This window comes from Rattus norvegicus, chromosome 7 (assembly GCF_021556685.1).
Source record: "Rattus norvegicus strain SHRSP/BbbUtx chromosome 7, alternate assembly SHRSP_T2T, whole genome shotgun sequence".
NCBI classification, from domain to species: domain Eukaryota; kingdom Metazoa; phylum Chordata; class Mammalia; order Rodentia; family Muridae; genus Rattus; species Rattus norvegicus.
Window position 1 is genome coordinate 29029656 of NC_141540.1, and position 16649 is coordinate 29046304.

At 49.0% G+C, this 16649-nt stretch overlaps 1 protein-coding gene across 2 annotated transcripts in view; it reads left to right on the top strand.

The window, feature by feature from the left end:
• Positions 1–16649, top strand: part of Nuak1 (NUAK family kinase 1) — a 72513-nt gene that overhangs the window by 34442 nt on the left and 21422 nt on the right. For both annotated transcript variants that reach the window (XM_087556293.1, NM_001106774.1), the window contains 1 exon segment: positions 15770–15921. In XM_087556293.1, the coding sequence (XP_087412419.1) occupies positions 15802–15921 (120 nt within the window). In that variant the 5' untranslated portion in view covers positions 15770–15801.

Sequence of the window (16649 nt, forward strand, 5' to 3'; positions counted from 1 at the left end):
AACTTTTTTTTTTTTTTGCTGAACATTACTGTTACTCCAGATTTCTGACTGTTATACACAAGGCTTTATTGACCTCCATGTATATATTCATTTTTGATTATTTTCTTGTGAAAAAGTATTGCTTTAAAACATACTGCGTCCAAATGTTTCCTTATTATATATAAATGTATGTGAATAAAATTTAAATTCATTTAAAAATATGTTTGTATATCAATATAAATATATTATTAGTTTTGGGGGAGGGGGGTTGAGACAGGGTCTCACTTGTCTGGAACTCACAAAAATCCTCCTGTCTCTGCCTCCCGAGGGCTGGTATTAAAGGTACATGCCATCACCTTGACCTCTCCAGAATACTTTTTAAATATATGGTTAAGTCAGAAAAATGAACTTCTTTTAAAAATGAGCTTTCTTTTCATTTCCGATCCATAAAAGTGTATCAGGTAAAGGAAATAAGGTGGTGGCCCCAGATTAGTTTAGTTTATTTTTATTATTATCATTTTTAAAAATCTATCACCGCGTTCTTTTCTCTTTGTTACTCCTCCTCTGAAAGTCAACATTGGCAACACCTTTTCCGCCCTTTCAGTCTTTTTTTCTTTTTTCAAATATTCTTCGAGATGGGGTTTAAAACTTTTCCTATTTTGGTTTTTAATCACATGACTCTATTTGCATGGTATATTCCTGGGAAAGCAGTACCCCTGGAGGCCAAAGTAGGGTGTCAGGTCCCCTGGAGCTAGAGTTACAGGTGATCTCGAGCTCCTACATGGGTACTGGGGGTCAGACTTGCGTCCTCTGCCAGAGCGGTGTGCCTAACCACTGAGCCATTTCTACTGCCTGAGAATTCGCTTTGTTTTTTTTTTAAAGGGAAATATCCACTCACTCAGTCACATACACCTCTTGCAGTGGCCTTTGAGGTGCTGTGACAGGGTCAGCAGCCTCAGCGTCATTTAGAGATGAGTAGAGACGAGTGTTAGTTAGGTCCTTATCTGGGACCACAGAGCGGAACACACTAGGGCCAGGCAGTCTGCGGGCTCGGCAAGCTTGGGCACCATCGATTTCTCCCTGGATCCCCACTGCAGATCTGTGATCTGGGCAGGTCAGGTGTGCCCATTTTGCAGATGTGGACACTGAGACCCTGGAAGGGTAAATCATTATTTGTTGGGTATACTAGTTTGCTATCGTAATGCAGCTCCTCAGGGCGATAGCTTTGAAAAGGAAAAAAACCGTTTCCTTTAGTTCTTAAGACTGGACGTTGAAGCTCGAGCTGATGGCATTGAGGCTCCTTCCCAGGGCTATCTCGAGCTTCTCCCTTGGGCATCTAGAAGGCCACCTTCTCAGGTCACCTTCAAAAAGCCTTCCCTATATCCCATGCAGGTGCAATCTTCTAGCTGGATTAGGGTTCGTGCTAATGGCCTCATTTAAACTTAATTATCTCTGAGAGGACATGCAGATGGAGTCTTGATATGCAGAGTACCTTAGGACTTCAACCTGAGCTTCGAGCAGGGGACACAATCTAGCTGGTCACGCCACTGGCTGGTGGCCCTAACACTGGGTCCCCCGACTGCATTTTTTCTTCAGTCGTGCCTTCACCCTGCTTTCTGACCTCATGCCTAGCCCTGCTGGCTCTGTGGCCACTCCGACTGGCCTTTTTTCCCTGACCTTGCTACCCGTTCAGGCCTGAAGTTTGGCAGAGAAGGGTAGTGGCAGCAGAGGGCAGAGGTGAGGGTTTGCACGGCTGGGAGATTGTGTGCCAGTCTTCTGCGACGCACGGACTGAGAGGATGACAGGCGAACCAGGAGGCTGTGTGGAGTGTGGACAACGAGTTTGTTTGCTTAGTGGCTCGCCTAAGTGGTCATTTGGGCATTCGCCAAGTGAATTGGTGCTAGAAGAATGCTTAACAGTTTCTTCTTCAATAAGGACCTTTAGAACCAACCTGTGCACACATCTGCATGTGCGTGTGTCTGTGTGCATATGTGTATGTCAATGTGCACACAGACACACACATACAGAGATCCACCAACACCACTGGCTTCAGCATGATAAAACAATACTGCGTCTATCCCCGTTGAGTGAGCTTCGGGTTCTCCTGAGGGAAGGAGCGTCTTGTTTGGCTCTAAGGGCGATATCAGAGCATTGTAGTCTCAGAGGAAAATGGCGGGCTCAAGAACCCACTGTGCCCAAGGCCCCATCATCCTTAAACAGAAGAGCAAAGGAGCTGAGTGAATTCTGACAACCTAGTTTTTGAGAGGAGGCCTCATGGAGCAGGGTCTACACCCTTGAGAGAGCTGGGCTTTGCAGGTGAAGGGAGTGCAAGTGGATATATGCTCAGCAACATTTCTGCTCACCATCTTGAGAAGAAGCTTGTGGCCCACCCCTGCGGGCTCCCAGGCCAGGTGGTTTCTAAGCTGTTTACTCTCAGGCCCACGAAATGATAACTTCATTCAGTTCCGCTATTCGCCGGTACTTAAACGTGATTGCTTTCAAGCGTGTCTTTCCGGGAAGCAGCCTCTGGGGTGAACTGTCCTGTTGACCTTCCAGTGAGGGTGATTTACCCTCAAATTTGTCAACTGTGTGTAGATCCAAACCACCACAGGCTTCCACTGCTGCATTAATAAGGGAAGAAGCGTGTGCTTTCTGGCTGTGTGATGCTGGTGGAATCGAATCTTAGAGGGAAACCTCAGGCTGCATCTCAGGGCGGACCCCTGGTTCCCACTCGGAGGAATCCTATTCTCTCAGCAGGGAGGCAGTTGACAATATGGAAAGCAGCAGAGAAGGGAAGTACAGGAATGTCCAACTCGGTCGCCCAGAATGGGAGAGATAAAAACGAACTTTGTCTGCGGTTCTGATTTCAGGACTGGGTTCAGACATCAAAGGCGGCATGTTTTACCCCCACTTCCCCTTTGAGAGCCTAGGAAACCCTGTCCGCAAACCCTCTGGAGACTAGTATCTTTACTGCACAGCACAAGGCTTGAGAATCCAGCCTCCCATCTGGTCGTAGCAAAAAAAGGTTGGGTGTGGGGGCCGTGCAGCAGCCTGAGTCTGCATGTGTGTGCTGTCTGGGGTTCTGGAAGCCTCGCTTCCTGGCCTTGTTTGATTGCATCACTTTACTCTTTGTATTTCCATGTGCTGGAGAGGGATGGCCTTCGTTCCTTTCATCTTAGATCAGGGGAATCCTGGCTTCCTGAAACACAGAAAGGCTTATCAGTATTCATCACCCATGATAGATTTGTCTGTCTGTTTGTCTGTCTGTCTGTCCATCTGTCTGTCTACCTATCTATTTTTGGTTTTTCAAGAGAGGGTCCTGAGTGTCTTAGATCTCTTTGTAGACCAGGCTGGCCTCGAACTCATGGAGATCTACCTGCCTCTGCCTCTCTAGTGCTGGCATTAATGGCGTGCGCCACCACTGCCCAGCTGATCATTCTCTTTATAAGAGTGTTTAAAAAATGATCATTATACCTAACAAAAAAAGAAGGAACGAAATAGTTAAACTTTTGGTAAACGTGCCAATCTCTTGCCCTGCCTGTGAGCTCTTGTCTGTTGTTCTGGAGATGATGTTGGGGCCTGTGTTCTCTGTGTTCCTCCCATAAGGCACTTTAGATAAAGTCACTGTCCATATAGGATTACACGTGCAAATGAACTGTTAGACATGTGTTGGGGTCTGCTTAGTAAACACTGGAGAATTGCTTTTTATTGTATTGTGTGTGTAGCATGTGTGTGTGTGTATGTATGTATGTAGCATGTGTGTGTTTGCATTTGTGTAGGAGTATGCGTGTGTACATTATATGTTTTTGTGTGTGCATGTATGTGTGTGTACATGCATGTGTTTGTGTGTGCATGCATGTGTATGTGTGTGTATATGTGTGTTCCTAGGTTGATGTTAGTTATCCTTGATTGCTTTCCACCTCATATATTGAGGTGGGGTCTGTCATTCAAACTCAGAACCCCCTTATTTGAGCCTATTTCTGTCTCTTGTTTACTGGGATTACAGGCAGGACCTATCCCTACTTGGCTTTTACATAGGTTTTGGGAATTCAGACTTCAGTTTTCATGCTTCTGTGGCAAGCACTTTACCCACTGAGCTGTCTCTTCCTCTGGTTACTATGACTATACTATCTAGGGAGACATGAGATGCCCTTCTGGTTGGATAGAAACTTACCGGGTGGGCGGTGGGCTGAGACCATACTCCCCAGGCCATGGTTCTTCATATTAGGTGCATGTGGATACTCGCGTGGCAAATTTGTGACTCTCATGTCATGACAACCCCAAACCCCACAACCCCAAGGCTTCTGATCGAATTGGTCAGGTTGAGAAACATGGAGTGACCCCTGAAACCAAGAGGACGACAAACATTACTCTTGAAACCAGTCTTGATATAATCATCTGTCATCAAAGAGTCACAAAAGGCCACAGTCACCAAAGAGCAGCGAGTGACGCCTTTAGTTTTGGGTTGACTTCATAAGCCACGTGGATGCCACCCTCCCCAGGGACCTCAGAGCACCATGAGACTGTTGAGCGTGGCAATGCGGCGCGTGGCCTTCTGTTTGGTCTTTTGAACCTATGGAGAGTTGCTGAGTGCTGATTTATTTCACTCCGTTGCTGCCAGCCCCACAAGTTCCAAGTGAAATCCTTGCAGGCTGGGCCCAACTGCATGGTCCATCTCTGTTCACAAGTCCCCCAGGGCACGCCTCACTTTAACTGCAGGAGCGAGCGTCTCAGCTGTATGTCGGTGCGACCACATTTTAAATGTTTCCTGTGAAATTAGCTCCTTGGCCTTCGAGTGTATTATTTTCATTTGATTACATCCAAGCCATTTTTTTTTCTAGAGGCCGGAGATTAGAAATAAAACAAACAAAAAACAAATGTTTCTCCCTGATTGTCTTGCCTCGCCCTCCTGAGTTTCCTGCAATTCAATATTTTCTAGTGCTTTAAATAATGCCACTTATACTGGAGGCTGATTTTTTTTCAAAGAATAAATGAGACTATATTGTGTTCAATACAGGGACTTTTGAGATGAACTGGAGTCATTTAATCATTTGCTTATATCCTCAAGAGCATGCATTTAGGAAGGAAGGGTCGTGAACCCCCAGGAGCAGCCTTATATGTGACTGCCTGAAGGAAGACTGGAGACCTTTAACTTCTACCTGCAGAAGTCTGGGCCCACTTGACTGGAGGGTTTGTGCTTTTCCCCAGTGCCTCCATGAATTCTAACAGAGAACTCATTCTTTAACTGTTACTTGTGTTGTTGTTGTTGTTGTTGTTGTATCAATCTCACTGTACTCTAACTCTGATGGCCAACTGGCAACCAGGGACTGAAACAGGGTCCCTGGTTAAGAGAGCTGGGTATAGGGATAAAGAGATGGCTCAGTGGTTAGGAACATTTCCCACTGTCACCAAGGACCTGGTTCCCAGCACCTCCACAGAGTAGCTCATAAACTTTTATAACTCCAACTCCAGGGGATCCAACATCCTCCTCTCGGCAAGTACCACACTCACGAGCTCATAGCCACACATAGACACACGCACATACATGTGTCCTATAGTAAACATCTTTGATAAGAGAGACGGAAGGGAGAGGGTTGCACTTAACTTTGCAGGGGGTCACTGGAGTCTAATGTCTGTACAAGTGAACCCACTCCCTGTATCATTGCCCTCTCACCTCCTGTCTCTGTTCACCTATCCGTCCATCTGTCTGTCTGTGTGTCTGTTTGTTCATCTTTCTCTCTTTCCTTCCCCCTCTCTCTTTCTCTTACACACACACACGCACGCACGCACGCACGCACACACACGCATGCACGCACACACAAGCACGCACGCACACACAAGCACGCACCCCAGGGCAGATATGGCTGTACCCTGGCTCATCTTCCTTCTTCTTGCTGTCCGTGGTGGCAGTGGCGTGCGCTGTCACAGTCTTTACAATGAGGCCGCAATCGGGAGTGGCAAGCTCTGCAGAAAGGCTCGGCCCTGCTCCGAGGGTCACTCCTTAGCTGCACAGAGGGAGGGTACTGACCGGTCTTTTCTTCCTTGGCCAGGTGGCTGGGGTGAGCCAAGCCCCCAGCCAAGCTCTTGCTGAAGGTTGTGGAAGAGGAACCAAGGCTGTCTCTGTATCCCAGGCACTGCTGGGTCCATGCTTGTTTAAGGAAACGGACTGTCAGTCTGGGGCCTTTCCTTCTACTTGGGGTGGTTGGTTGTGAGCGTTCAGATCATTAGCAGGGATAATGGCTGACTGAAACTCAAAGTCTCATGGTGACTGGTATGCACTCCCCACCCCACCCCACCCCACCCCACCCCACCTTACCCCCACCACCCTCTCTTTCTTTGGTGTGTTTATGTGCATGTGTGCACATGTGTGCATGTGATGGTACATATGGAGCCTGGTCCACCTTAGGGCCCAGCTAAATTGCCATGGAGATACCCCCCTCCCCAGGAGCAGTTTAGGGAGCTGAAATCCAGTGCCTAGTCCAGCCTGGCGTCCTCGAGACCTCTCTTCTCTCTATCTTAGCCTTCTCCTCTGCCCTCCCAGAGGTTGGTGTTATCCCTTTCCCCAGCATATATAACTCTGACATAGGGAAGAAAATTTCAGTGAGCCTGCTGTATTTTCTCTTCCTCAGACAGAGCCCATACCTTGTTTTATTTCCTAGTTGTTTGATTTTTTTTTCCGACCCCAGGTCTCTGTAACCCCAGTCTCCTGATACACCAGTACAGCCAGTTATACTTTGATTCCCTCTGGCTTCTGTGAAGGCCTTTGGACTGGGTGGGTGGCCAGGCTGGGTATGGTTCTCCTTAAGCATTCCAGCCAACATCCCCCGTGTTGGTGTATTGTAAGACAAGTGTGAGCCAAAAAGCCTTCCATTGTCCAAACTGGGAAGTGCCTGCCCGTGATTCAGCTCTGACCACCCCGTGGACAATGGGAGCTGTTAGTCTAGCTGTATTTTCTCACCCTTACCAGGGGCGGGTGCCTTGCAGACTTCACAGGAATATTTTGTAAAGCCATGGGCCCCCGAGGTATTTGCAATTTAGTTCTTGGGAATATACTTTTGAAGAATTAATCCGGTACTGACTGACCCAATGACTAATTAGGTGGCAGCCGACTCTTTCAAGAAGATATTCTTGGGATTCTGAAATGAAAAGCAGGCTGGGGGTTCCTGTGAGAATCGTCCTCATCTTTAATAAAAGTGAGTCCCCCTGGGAGCGCAAAGGTGCTTCTGGCAGTTTGAGGACATCAATGGAAACACTCTCTGGCATGAGCGTGAGCGGAGGTACCCTGGACAGAGAGAATCCAACCCATGCTGAGAACTCTGGCCAGCCCCCTCCTAAGCCCTTTCTCCTTTTGCTTAAAACCAGCAAAGAGTCTTCCTCCCTTGGGAGTCCATGTGATCCAAAAGCTACCCTCCATTTCCACGGGAAGAGATTTTTCCATTTTCCAGAACCATCTACCTCCACCTAGAGCATCCTATAAATTGATTCCCACTTTACTTTCCTGCTAAGAGGCCTGGTGTACTTGTCTCCCAAATGGCCTATGGATGGTTAAAATCCCAGGATGCCCTCCTCCTCAGTGTTTCTCCCAGGCCAGGGTTTTTAGGTTATGCACTCCCTCGGGCTATACAGGCAGTGTTATTGACCTTGGTGTGTGTGTGGGGGGGGCAGCAGAGGGGAATCGTTAGGAGCTTTGCCAAGAGCGTGGCTGTGAAAGTCAGAAGATCAGAAGTCGGAAGTGAAGTGTCAGAGCAGGCATCTGATAAAACTAAGGTTTAATGTGGAGATGCAGCTGTTGCTATAGCAACCAGTCCGCCCCTCTCTCCCCTGAAATAGAAAATAAACAGAACACGAGAGAAAAGTGGTCTAAGTTGGTTTCTGGGAAGTTGCAAGACACTGATAGAAGAAAGGGCACTGCCTGGATGCTCTGTGGTGAGGCAGAACAGTAGCAGTGGTACCCAATTAAAGCAAACCCCCAGGCATTTGGCCTGCAGGCTTCCATGCCTGCTTCCCCTAGGAAACTCCTCGGACTCTTGCAGCTTTACCTCACTGGTCCTTCCTCCCTGTCCTCTGGATGCTTGGAGTCCGAGCTGTACAGTTTGACGTGTGGATTATTTGCTAGGCTCCTTCATTTCCAAGTAGGACATGACTTCTTGAAGGCAGAGGTTATGATTTATATTGTTTGATGAGCTTTAACACATAGCAGAGCGCCCAGAGAGTTCATACACTGATAAATGGTTTTCAGGAAAGGCTGAGAGTTAGACTCCATCAAGAGGAAACTTTGCTGAGGACAGTGTGGGAAGAATGAATGGAGGTGGGGGGAGAATGAATGAATGGAGGTGGGGGAATGAATGAATGAATGGAGGTGGGGGAATGAATGAATGAATGGAGGGGGGAATAAATGAATGGAGGTGGAGAGAGAATGAATGAATGAATGAATGAATGGAGACAGGAGGAAGAATGATGAATGAATGAATGGAGACAGGAGGAAGAATGAATGAATGAATGAATGAATGGAGGGGGGAATGAATGAATGGAGGTGGAGAGAGAATGAATGAATGAATGGAGACAGGAGGAAGAATGAATGAATGAATGAATGAATGGAGACAGGAGGAAGAATGAATGAATGGAGGCAGGGGGTGGGGGGAAGAGTCATAGTAAAACCATGAATAGTTTTTCTAGTCTCACAAATTTGGATTCAAAGTCTTATTAGGTATCCGTCTAACAACAGTGCACATAGGTCTGCAGCAACAGCAAAAGGCATGTGATATGCAAGAATGTTTCCAATTGAGCCGGGGAGACAGCTCAATAGGTAATTGTACTTGTTCTTGCAGAGGACCTAGGTTCGGTTCCCAGCACACACATGATGGTTTGTAACTAACCATAACTCCAGTTCCAGGGGAGCCGATGCCCTCTTCTCAGCCCTAGTGCACTAGGCACAAACCCAGTGGATGTACATCTATGTAGGCAAAATACTCATACACAGAAAAATAAAATCAGTTATCAGAGAGACAGCAGCAATAATAAATGTTCCCAGAAACTCTGCTCATGAGGATCCTCAGCCGGAAATGGCCCAATGATTTTCTGAGGTAGAATGAATAAGCCGGCACAACGCCTGTATGGTAAAGAGTTCCCAGCATGAACGAAGCCTCTTCAATGACACAGAACAGAACGGATTATTCTCAGTATTTGTGGTTATTGAAGTCACACAAAAGAATATACCCTACACAGTCCATTGTTTAAGAACTTCAGAAGAAGCAAAACTCATGCTCCTGACTGGCTTATAGTCAACTTACTATGCTTTGTTTATAAGCCAGGGAGCTGTTTAGTGTCTGGGAGCTCTGAGTGGGGCGACTGGAGTTGGTAGTGTTGTGCGTTGGAGGGAGTAATGGTTCTCCAATCATGAGGTGGGACGGTGTTGACACAGTTTGAGTGTCTCTGATTGAGAAACTAGAAGTCTAAGATGAGCATCAGTGTGAGAGAACACACATGGAAAGTCTCACACCGTGAAACTTTGTTTCACGCCTACAGTATTAAAAACACGGGGTTATTGTTTTAACTCTGGACGGTGAACAACATGACAAACAAGGCAAACAAACAGAAGGGAAGAAAAGCGCTTACTTCAGCTCACGTGTTACAGTCTGTCATGGAGGAAGCCAGGACAGGCGCTCATGGCAGGAACCTGGAGACAGAACTGAAGCAGAGGCCATGGAGGAGTGCTGCTCACTGGCTTGCTTTCAGGCTGTCTCTCAGCCCAGGACTACCTTCCCAGGGGTGACACCACTCACATTTCTATATCACCTAAAAAGAAAATGCCCCCCACAGAACACCAACAGAGAACCACAGACACTCGCAGACACTCCCACAAATACACACCCACAGATATACCTATAGACACAACCACAGACACCTACAGACACACCCACAGACACACCCTCAGGCACACCCACAGACACACCCTCAGACACACCCACAGATACCTACAGACACACCCACAGATATACCTATAGACACACCCACACACCTACAGACACAGCCACAGACACATCTACAGACACACTCACAGACACACCCACAGACACACCCTCAGAACAACCTCAGACACACCCACAGACACGCCCTCAGACACACCCATAGACACTCCCACAGACACCTACAGACACACCCACAGATATACCTATAGACACACCCACACACCTACAGACACACCCACACACCTATAGACACACCCACAGACACACCCACAGACACACCCTCAGACACACCCATAGACACTCCCACAGACACACCCACAGATATACCTATAGACACACCCACACACCTACAGACACAGCCACAGACACATCTACAGACACACCCACAGACACACCCTCAGACACACCCATAGACACACCCATAGACACTCCCACAGACACCTACAGACACACCCACAGATATACCTATAGACATACCCACACACCTACAGACACAGCCACAGACACATCTACAGATACACCTACAGACACACCTACAGACACACCCACAGACACACCCTCAGACACACCCCCAGACATATCCATAGACACTCCCACAGGCACACCCACAGATATATCTATAGACACACCCACACACCTATGGACACACCCACACACCTATAGACACACCCACAGACACACCCACAGACACCCACAGACCAATAGGATGAAGGCAATTGCTCGACTGAGGATCCCTCTCTGGTGTCTCTTGACTTTGTGTCAACTAACCAGCTCCAGTGCCTTCAGCCGTTTTGTGCCAGATGTATATGAAACCTAAGTGAACACCCTGACCAGACTGGGGTCCCGGTGAATGTCCCTATGTAGATGCAGATATTCCAGAACCCATGGAAGTCATACCCTTGGTCCCTGTACTGGTTTCACAGGATCACTGTGACCTGTCAGTGCAGGGTCTGTGACACACAGTCAGTGGTGAAGAGAGAGGGAAGGAGGGGGTGAGTCTTGGGCTGTTTTAGAGGTCCAGGGTTCCAGATGCTACTCTGCCCTCCATTTCTCTCTTTTCTGTTGCCTTAGCGACGTTTTCTTACCTGCCTGGCTGCCCGGGAGCTTTTTTGGGGCATCTGTCTGTCTTCACTCCCTCTCTTGAGTTGGCCACATCTTTTTTTAATTACCCGCAATGCCATCCACATAGTAGGTGCTTTCTTCAACTCTGTTGCTTTACTGAAACCCAGGCTGGGCAGCGCAGGGTCCTGGCACGGTGCAGTGGGCTGACTCAATCTGAACTAAGTTTCTATTCAGGGCCTGCAGTTTCCTGGTAGGCCTGGCAGGCATGTCAAGGGCCACAGTTTTCCTTACCATCTTGGAGCCACCCGGCTTCTGGGTAAAAGTGTCTGGCCAAGAGACACAGGCTTTCATTTTTCAGAAAGGAAACCCTTCCCAAGTGATGGAAAATAAGCTTTTGCTCAGTGACTAATAACATAAACACAGACAAGATTTCTGGGCTTATAAATAACCAGTTGTAAAAAGCGCTCAAGGGGAACAGCCCATTTTGTGAGAAGAATGGTCACAGAGATGCCTACTGCTTCTCCGTTAGTGACCTTATTCGTGGGTAAGAAGCCTCAGGCCTAGAACGCAGAAGCCAGTCATTCCTCAGTACTGACTACCAAGACCTTAACCTTAGCCACCATGAATACCGGGCTATGCTGGACAAAGTAAGGTGATCTGTGGTTCCTTCCTGTTCAAAGACCCTGAGCGTCTGGGGTAGCTGTGATGTGGTACAAAGAAACACATTGGCAAGGAAAGTCTTAGGGCCGTCTTGCCCTAAGAGATGGGGTAAAATTATTCAAGCACTGAGACACAGTGTTAAGGTCAGCTCACCGATCCTGACCCCCAAACTCTGTCAGCCTCATCATGTGATGAGAGTCAGGCCAGAGGGATTGGTGCGTATGGATGGTAACAGAGACTGAGTTTTGATCCTGAAGGCTGATCGTGTAGCCTAGAGCAGCCCTGCCTGGGCTTTCTGATCATGGAGACTGTTCTAAACCTTGGGGTATCAGCTGTTTATTCGTACAGAATAAAACGGCTTAAAGGGCCACACCCACATGATACCATTCACATAGAATGCCTCTGAGCACAGGGCTGCCACATAGTAGGCCCACTGTACTCGCCACTGTTGTTAATTAACAACTGGAGTCTCCAACAGCCTCCCTGACAGGTCCTTACGGTCTCCAAATGCAGAATTCTCATTGGCAGTTAGCTAGCTCATCTACTGTGAGATTCAAGCGCTGGCTGTGAACCTGGCCTGCCTCCTATAGAGGGTGCAGATGGTGTCCCCTAGCCAGGCCTGGCCACAGGGAGAGTTCTGCAGCCCCGCTGAAGGCCCATGACAGCAAGGGGGTAGTCTTATTCAGATACCATCGCAGTATCTGAATCCCCTGTTTCCTGCACTCCTTCCTCTGCGAATGAGTAGGGACATGGAATTCCCCCGGTTCACCTGCAGAGCCTGAGAGAAAAGCCTGCTGACCAAAGGCAGCCAAGTCCAGGTGTGAGCATTTTCCAAATAGTTCATCCGTTTAGTCACCAAGTCTTTTTTTTTTTTCCCAGAGTACCTTGCAGGATCCGCCTGCTCCAGGAAGCAGGATTGTTTGCAGCTGTTCTGCCTCTCAGGCATTTGGTAGTGAGGTGACAGGGAAGCCAGTGAGGGGTGACACAGGTGGATGGACCCAGAGTGTCAGGCTGTGCCAGCAGAAGTTGCTTAGTGAAGCACCGGTCACACTGAGGCCAGCGGAAACGTACAGTTGAAAAGGGAGGAGCCAGCCTCTGATGGTCCTGTCTGTGGGGAGGTGTGCCCCTGATATTCAGATGAGTTTTGATCTCCTTTAAGGATGCTCCAGAGTCTGGGATGTGAGGTGCTTGTTTATTTGTGTGCACGTGTGTGTGTGTGTGTGTGTGTGTGTGTGTGTGTGTGTGTGTGTGTGCGTGCGCGCACTTTTTCTTCCTTCTCCCTACCAAAACAAAACAAAACAAAACAAAAAAACAGCCAATGGCTTCCTGAGGGCATATATATCACTCCCTGACATTTGCAGCCTGAGCCGTACGTCCCAAGGCCTTCCTACTTCCCAGAGTTTAAATTAATGAAAAGTCCAACCCAGAAAGAAATCCTGGTAGGAGCCCAAGTGGCTGGGTACAGAGAGGCCAGCAGACTCCTGAGCAGCCAGTTTTATCTGGCTGTCCCCTCTCCCTCCCTCTCCCTTCCTATCGCCTTCCCCTTCATTTTATCAGAGAGAGTCACTGGACTGGAAGGAGCCAAAAAGGAACTGGGGGGAGGGTGTCCTTCTGGCTGCCAGTGACAAGGTGTGGGAGGGCAGGGAGCCCAGGCCGCAGTCAGGTTCCAGTTCAACTCAGTTGCTTATCGAATGTTTGTCTTGGTGCCAGACCCTGGGGGTCCAATAATATTAAGATAAATAATATCTTCATTTTTATTGAAGGCTGCGCATTCAGGCTTCGTTCTAAGCATCTGCCATCCTGTAATCAATCCGTCCCCCCAACAGTCCTATGAAACACGTTGAAATGCGATATTCTAACATCATTCCCGTTTTTGTATTTGATGTAACAGAAGCACAGGGAAGGTAAGCAACTTCCTAGAGTCACACAGCGAGGACAGAAGGCTAGGTTTTAACTCTCCCAGCCCAAACTCTGCCTCCAGGCAGAGGAAAAATGGGTATGTAACCAGGAAATAAGTTACGACGAGGCATGGATGGGCCAGGAAGTAGGAGGCTGAAGGCATGTGACGTGCAGATATGTGTGAGTGGAGGCTCTGTTGATGAACACCTGTCAGGGGTAGGTAGGGGTGAGGCGGGGGGGGAGGGGAGAGCAGGGAGGTGGAGACAGCAGCACGTGTGTAAACGTGAGTAACATGTATGACTGACAGCTCTTTCTGTACCGTTGGACACGGAAGTAGGCGGGAACAGTGGAACTGATAAAGTAGACATGGGCAGAAGGAGGGCCGGGGTTCTCTCTGTAGCTTCTAGGAAGGATGTATTTCCAGACAGTTAAAGGCACCTTACATGACAGCCTGAATTAAGGCTCTGTGGCAGTGGAGTGAGTGGCTGAAGTGGGATTGAGCACCTAGAACCTTCTCTCTTCCTTGTCTTTTCTCTTCTGCCCCTGTGTTGGCCTTGGCTGTCAGTTTGTGACCCCGAGTTTGATCGTAACAGCGGGAGAGCAGAGTTGGCGAGAGGGCCTTGACAAACATCATGGAAACTGAGTGAGAAGGGACTGGGCTGCAGGCAGAGACACCGAGCTCCAGAGGGCTGCAGGGGTCCTGATTCCATTCCAGGGTTGGCTCTGGGGCACTCCCAGAACCAGAGCTAAGTTGGTTCTGGTTAGCTGTTTAGGAAACCTCCTCCTTGAGTGCACCCTCACTTGATCCTGGAAGTAGTAACTGGCTGCAGGCTCTGCAGGTCTCACGACCTCCAGGGCCATCCGCGTCAGGTTCCTTTTTGACTGGTAAAATCTCACATATTCCCTGGGGGTGAGTTGTAAGTTTGAAATGAGTGAAGCAGGTCTAAGAAGGGCCATCAGCTTGTGTAGGATGTGATGAAATACATTAAGGTGTGTTTGAAGCTGTCGAGTACAAATGAGCAAAGAGATAAAAAGGATGGGGGCCAGAGAAGCTCTGTCAGTGATATGGTACCCTGTCTGCATCAAATGGTTGATGAATAGCAGGAGCAGGGGCAGGGGCAGGGGCAGGGGCAGGGGAAGGGCAGGGGCAGGGGCAGGGGAGGGGCAAGGGCAGGGGCAGGGGAGGGGCAAGGGCAGGGGCAGGGGCAGGGGCAGGGGCAGGGGAAGGGCAGGGGCAGGGGCAGGGGAGGGGCAAGGGCAGGGGCAGGGGCAGGGGGAGGAGCAATAGCAGCAGCAGCAGCAGTGTGTGTGTGTGTGTGTGTGTGTGTGTGTGTGTGTGTGTGTGCATCTAGGAAGTGCATGTGTGTGCATGTGAGCCATCATGGACGTGGAGGTCAATGAACAACCTCTGTTGTCAGCCCTCCAGACCGGCCTTGTCCCTAACACTCCTTTATTTGGTGCTGTGTAAGCCAGTCTGGCTCATGGAGCTTCTGGGACTCTCCTTGTCTCCACCTCTCAGTCCCTGCATAGGAGCGCTGGGATCACGAATGGGAGCATTGAGATGACACATGGGAGCACTGAGATCACACATGGGAGCACTGGGATTACCCATGGGAGCACTGAGACCATACATGGGAGCACTAGGATCATGCATGGGAGCACTGGGATCACGCATGGGAGCACTGGGACCATACATGGGAGCACTAGGATCATGCATGGGAGCACTGGGATCATGTATGGGAGCATTGGGATCACCCATGGGAGCACTGAGATCACAGACATGTCATGCTGCTGTGTTTGGCTTTTGCTTGGTTTTCAGAACTCAGGTCCTCATATCCGGGCAGCTAACGCTTCACCTCCTGAGCTGTCTCCACAGCCCTATACTTGTGTTTGTTAATTCTCTTCTCTCTACAGAGAACTAGGACGCAGGGGTGAGAGGGGACTGGGAGAGGTGATTTTATTAATGGGAGTGAGGTCCTGGTATGTTTCGCTCAACTGTTCAAGGCGGGTGCAGGGACAGAGAGAAGCTACCATTGTCCCAAGCACCCCTGATGCTGAATGCATAGCTGTGCAACCTGTTCCCTGAGCTCCATCCGGCTCAGTGGCGTCTCCGGCGCGGTCTTCCTTGCTCCATCTCTGCGGTCGTCATTGGTCCGGCTGGATGACGGAGTGTTTGTTTATTTCTCTCCCCGCCCCCACAGTGTTTGAGAACAAAGATAAGATTGTGATCATCATGGAATATGCCAGCAAAGGAGAGCTGTATGACTACATCAGTGAGCGGAGACGCCTCAGCGAGAGGGAGACCAGGCACTTCTTCCGGCAGATCGTGTCTGCCGTGCATTACTGTCACAAGGTACGGCCTCGGTTAGTGTGTGGAGACGTTACAGACTAGGGTGAGAAAAATTCCCCTATCCAAATCCCATGCTTTTGTGTGTGTGTGTGTGTGTGTGTGTGCATGCACATGTGTGTGCATGCACATGTGTGTGCATGTGTGTCATGTGTGTGCATGTGTGTGTATGTATGCATGTGCATGTCCACGTGCGTGTGCATGCACATGTGTGTGCATGTATGCATGTCCACGTGTGTATGCATGTGTGTGTATGTGTGTGTGCATGCGTGCATGTGTGATTGCATGCATGTGTTTGCCTGCGTGTGTGTGTGCATGTGCATGTGTGTGTGTGTGTGATTGCATGTATTTGTTTGCCTGTGTGTGTGTGCCTACATGTGTGTGTGCTTGTGTGTGCATGTGTGTGCATGTGTGATTGCATGCATGTGTTTGCCTGTGTGTGTGTGCATGTGCATGTGTGTGTGTGTGTGTGTGTGTGTGTTTGTGCATGTGTATGTAGAGGCCTGAGGTCATTGTCAGGTGTACCTATCACTTCCCACCATCGTTTTAGAGACAGGGTCTCTCATGAACTTGGCGCTTACCAGTTAGTTCCACTGGGCTGGCTTGCCAGTGAGCCGTCAGGACCTGGCTGTCTCTGTAGATCCGTGTTAGGGTGATGGATGTGCACACCCACAACCTTTGGTTGACCTCTCTGTGGGCCCAAAAGACAGTCCCAATCAGACCACGAAGCCTTC